A 5107-nucleotide genomic window follows, 5' to 3' on the forward strand; every position below is an offset into this window, starting at 1 on the left:
GGGCCGTGTGGGGCGGCTGTGGTGGCCAAGCGGGGTGGGGACGAGGGGCCGCGGGCCGTGACTAAACGTGTTGGTCGTGTCCCGGCTCTCCTTCTGTGCCGGCAGGTGATGGGAGCATGACTGAAAATGAGGGGGATCTCCAGCCAGATGGGCCGGAGGCGGCCGAACCCCGCGGGGCCATTTCAGACTTTTTCATGAGGGAAGCTTCTTCTCCGGGCTGCGACCAGGAATTGTCCCGTCCGAGGCCAGACCTTCTCCCTCCAGGGACAGGGCCGGAGAAGACCTCTCGCTGCGGCTTCCGAAAGCGTAAGGAGACGGTGGTGCACCAGCGAGCGTTCATGGGAGAGAAGCCCTACATCTGCATCGAGTGCGGGCAGAGCTTCAACCGCAGCTCCGACCTGATCCGCCACCAGAGGATCCACACCGGGGAGAAGCCGTACATGTGCGCTGACTGCGGCAAGAGCTTCAGCCGCCGCTCCCACCTCATCCAGCACCAGCGCGTCCACACGGGTGAGCGGCCGTACCAATGCAAGGACTGCGGGAAGAGCTTCAGCCAGAGCACCCACCTGGTGCAGCACCAGCGCAACCACACTGGCGAGAGGCCTTATGTCTGTGCCAAGTGTGGCAGGAACTTCTACCAGAACTCGGGCCTGCTCCGCCACGCCAACTTTCACACGGGCGAGAAACCCTACAAGTGCCCCCAGTGCGGGAAGCGCTTCAGCGACAGCTCCAACCTCATTGCCCACCAGCGGCTCCACACGGGCGAGAAGCCCTACAAGTGTGCTGACTGCAACAAGTGCTTCAGTGAGAGCTCTAAGCTGGTCATCCACCGGCGCGTCCACACGGGCGAGAAGCCATACTTGTGCCCTGACTGCGGGAAGAGTTTCAGCCAGCGCTCGCACCTTGTCCAGCACCGTCGCACTCACACTGGGGAGAAGCCCTACAAGTGTGCCGACTGCGGGACCTGCTTCAGTGACAACTCTACCCTCATCCGTCATCGTCGTACCCACACTGGGGAGAAACCTTTCAAGTGCTCACATTGTGGGAAGAGCTTCAGTCGCAACTCCTACTTAGTCTCACACCAGCGGGTGCATGTGTGGTAGGCAGCGTCGCTAGGTGTGACCTGGGGGTGGTCTAGGATGCAGCTTCTGACCCCGGCCTGTCCAAAATGTGCCTAAGGGACAAGGGGGTGGACAAGGGTGTGACTACACCAGAGCCCCTGGGTTATAGGCAGCTGGCCAGAGTAATTCCTGTGGCCCACGTTGCCCTTTTCAGTCACCTCCTCCGCCTGACACATCTCGGGCATGGACAGAAAGCGAGCAGTGGTTGCGGTGGGTAGTTCTGCAGCCCTGGCATCCTCTTTCCCAGGTACTAGAATCGGATGCCATCTGCCGTGTGGCCAAGGTGCGGATGTTTTCTCCCACCTCCCCGTGAGAGATGTCTGCCGGGGAGCCTGATGAGAGAACGCACAAGGTCAGGTCACCTGATGAGAGGCTGCTTGGTCATGCAACATATGCACATGTGGTCACGTCAGGGGAAATAAGATGGGAGATGAGGTCCTTAAGGGCCTGTGTTCCACCTGCAGCTGAAATGTTGTGACCGATATAATATTGCACAGTCTATGGAAGCTCACCATGCTTGTGGTCTAAGCCAGCTTTGTGTCTCATACAGCGGTCAGGAAGGTCAAAGCTAAGTAAGTCCTGCTGAGAAGCTGGAGGCTCCGCATTATGCCGCCACAGTGTGCGGGCCAACTTGAAGCACAGGCAAAGACCGCTTGAGTCTGCTTGTAAAAGGAATGTGTAGGCATACCCTGAACCAGAGAGGGAAGGCATGCCTGCAAAGGTTTTCTGCAAATGCTGTGTGGATGGTAGGAACAAGGGAGCTGCAGGATAGGGGCACAGCCTGTTCTGGAATCTCAGAACTGGTGGGTAACCGATGTAGAAAACTATCATACCTGGAGGCTTAAAATAAAAAAAATAAATCAGAATCAGAATTATACTTGCTGCTGCTAAGACTGTGGTACGCAATTTGACAGGTGTATGGAGGTTGCCTGTGAGTTTGTACTGGTAGCCTCCTCGCTCTGCAGAATTCAGATTCACAGATACAGTTCAAGTGGGCTGGTGTGAGCTGTGTTGCAAAATAGGACAGAACAACAGTGTACTAAGACTGATCCGATTCCATACCAGTATTTCTCAAGTCCCATTTTGACCAGTGTGTGTGTGCGCAGGTGTGTAAATAACACCTATATGTGTGTATTCACATATGTATGAACTAGCTTTTATACTAAGTGTATCTTCACACTAAGATGTGAGCAATCGTGTGCGCACACCATGGCAGGAGTCAAAATGGGCAGCTGTATGACACTGCACCATATCAGTACTTCTCAAAATGCTAAACATACTGTATATAGTAGCATTTCTCAATTAGAAGCTGGGAGAAATAGGTTTTGTACTAAAACATCTGAATTTTCATATCAGGACATTCAGTTTTACACTGATTATTTTGTGTATGTGTGTGTGTGTATAAGATCTGGAATTGAGTTGTTTTATTTATATATCTATAAAAATTTTGTGGGCCCTATGGTTGCAAGGAATGACTTCTAAATGTCACTCAGCGTAGTACTCTCCCCCTCGTTTTACACAGGTACGTATCGGTGGCAGTTGTAGGATGTACCCGCCTCATGGTTTTAACTACAACAAATTGCAGTGCAACACTTTACATTGTTTATATTTTTGACTGTTTTGCTGCTGCTCATTTTAGAGACGATACTGACTGGTGTGCTTATCCAGCACTGCTGGAACTTAGAAAAGATTCCTGGTTTTGCGATGTACCTTACTAATCCTGCAGCTGGCTCCATGGCTTCAGCAGGTCTCTGGAAAAAGGAATGCAGACTGAAGCTGGTAAAAGGACTGGAGCTATGGTAGGGAAGAGATGAAGGAAATAAAGATGCTAAGAAGATCGATGGATTTGAGCAGCTGCTGGCCGGGGTTGCTTGTGAAGGGCTTGCTCTACAGAACTTGCTACTCTCCAAGGGATTGCAGGGATCCTTCTGCAAGCCCCAAGCCACTTCTTGACACTCAACTGCTGATAAAATGTTATTTTCATATAGTTTAATAAAAAGGAGCTGTAGGGGGAGCATGAAATTGTTTGCAGCTCCTAGAGGAACAAGGCACCTTTATGTGCAGCTGCTCAGGGAAGTAGAAGGAGCTTTCGGAAATGGGGTGGGCTTTGTTTACACAGGAACCAAAGCCTTCATCTGCAAATGCACATTTTTGCTTTTAGCTTTGTGTTTGTTTTGGGTTTTTTTATGAACAGCTTCAAACCAATGATTTCTTGATTTCTGTTCCACTTCTGGAAAGTGGTTTGGAAATGTCACTAATGGTCATCTAATTGGTTCCAGAAGCGTCAAGATTTTCATTTGCTAGCAGACTTTCAGAAGGGATACTACAGCTCTCAGTCGGTAGGCTCATTTTTAGCTGACTTCAAAGGTTATGCTGCAGTCCAGCTGTAGAACTGATCAATTTGTGTGGGTCTGTCCCATTCCAGTTTAAGTTTCCTAAAGGAAATCTACAGCACTAAAACTGTTTGCCTTTCCCTGGTAAACAGGGCTTCTCAGCCATCTTGTGAATGCAACTTTTCTTTTGGCAATCTGAACGGACTCGCTGTAGTGGCTCGATAAAATTGAACCCAGGTCTGTACATGGCTGAGCTCAACTCAAAGGGAAATTCTCACATCAAGATTCTGGTTTGAGACGCCAGCTGCCCCTGAATATGCCTTCACAGCAGTCCTCAGAGCATTTATTTTCTTTTCTACATGCTTTGTAAAGTGCTGTGTGTACTTAACAGCGCTCTGTAAATTAAGAGGATTGTCGTGCATTTATTTCAAAGATCTTTATGAACTTATTTAATACTGTATGCCAAATCAAAGTGGCCTTAGGGTTCACAGCACATTGCCAGTGCAGTAGTCAGCGGCTAGGACTGGATTGCTCACCAGTGTAAACACATTTCTGGAGTTCCTTTCAACAGCCAGTTAGTTTTCCCTGTTCAGTGTCACTTGGCTGAAATAATTCCCTTCCCCTAGCCTGTCTGCCTTTTACGATTTGTGATCATCTAGCTGGAGAGGAGAATCTGGGCACCACCCTTCCTTTGCTGTTGCAGAAGTTACAGGGTATGTTCCTCTTCTTCCAGGAATTTAATTGCTTTGTGGGCAGCACAAACTGGCGAACCAAATTCAGAAGACTGAGGTATGGGCATGTGCAAAAAGTCAAGAACCAGAAGGTTTACTTTCACAGCAGCTAGCTCACTGGCGTCTCTACCAGCTGTCTCCTCCCTCAGGATCATAGTGGGAGACTACTGGAAAAAAGCAGAAGGTAATTAGCTACTATAATTTCAGCAGACCCTCCCTAGCACACTCCATCCCAGACCCATGGTCACCAACTGGTGCCCAGATCCTCCTGCCAGCTGAGAGAGCTCTGTAGAATGCTGTAAATTCCTGTTGTGCTAATGGTGCTTAGATACTACAGTGATACTATGGCACTTTAGAAATACCTAAGATAGACAAATGGATGAATGACGTCTCTGAAATAAAATTTTTCACCCTAGAGTTCTGTGTTATTCCATTTTTTTTTTTCTTTCTTTCTCCCCAGAGTGTCCTCCTGAGCATCACAGTTTCTTGGCCCCTGGCAGGACCAGATTTGGAAATACATGTGTCATCCTTCACAGAGGGATGACTATTACTTAGCACAGCTGCTGTGCAATGCAAATAAGAACCCGGAGGTGAGGGGTATTCTTAGAATTGGTCTTCATTTTCATCTAACATTTCTGCATGAACCTGAAAAGCCAGAGGATGGCACACAGTGCTCACTGTTCCTTTACGAGAGAAAGTGGCAGAACCTTATTCTGCAGTGACACACCATCCTGCTGGTAGATGAACCTGGTTCTAGCAGAGCTTCAGCTGCTCTGAGGCAATTATCTTCCCAGTTCTGTCACCTGGGTTGCATGGGATCTAGTTTTCCAGTCCATTGCTGACAAAAGTATAGTGATGACTGAAATACAACTTCTTTTACATTCCTCTCTGCTTCGCTGTTTATGACCGGGAAAACAGATTT

At 48.8% G+C, this 5107-nt stretch overlaps 1 protein-coding gene across 1 annotated transcript; it reads left to right on the forward strand.

The window, feature by feature from the left end:
• The first annotated feature begins 82 nt into the window (after positions 1-82).
• Positions 83-4696, forward strand: LOC104836635 (zinc finger protein 239-like). The gene is made up of 3 exons (XM_010575323.1): positions 83-1924; positions 4188-4369; positions 4646-4696. Exon 1 carries the CDS (start codon positions 117-119, stop codon positions 1101-1103), a length of 987 nt encoding a protein of 328 aa, XP_010573625.1. The 5' UTR covers positions 83-116; the 3' UTR covers positions 1104-1924; positions 4188-4369; positions 4646-4696.
• Positions 4697-5107: the final 411 nt, after the last annotated feature.

This window comes from Haliaeetus leucocephalus, unplaced genomic scaffold (assembly GCF_000737465.1).
Source record: "Haliaeetus leucocephalus isolate CR32 unplaced genomic scaffold, Haliaeetus_leucocephalus-4.0 Scaffold473, whole genome shotgun sequence".
Taxonomy (NCBI): Eukaryota; Metazoa; Chordata; class Aves; order Accipitriformes; family Accipitridae; genus Haliaeetus; species Haliaeetus leucocephalus.

Excerpts from the sequence above, each read along its gene's own strand:
- LOC104836635 (XM_010575323.1), top strand. The coding sequence starts at position 117 with ATGACTGAAAATGAGGGGGATCTCCAGCCAGATGGGCCGGAGGCGGCC.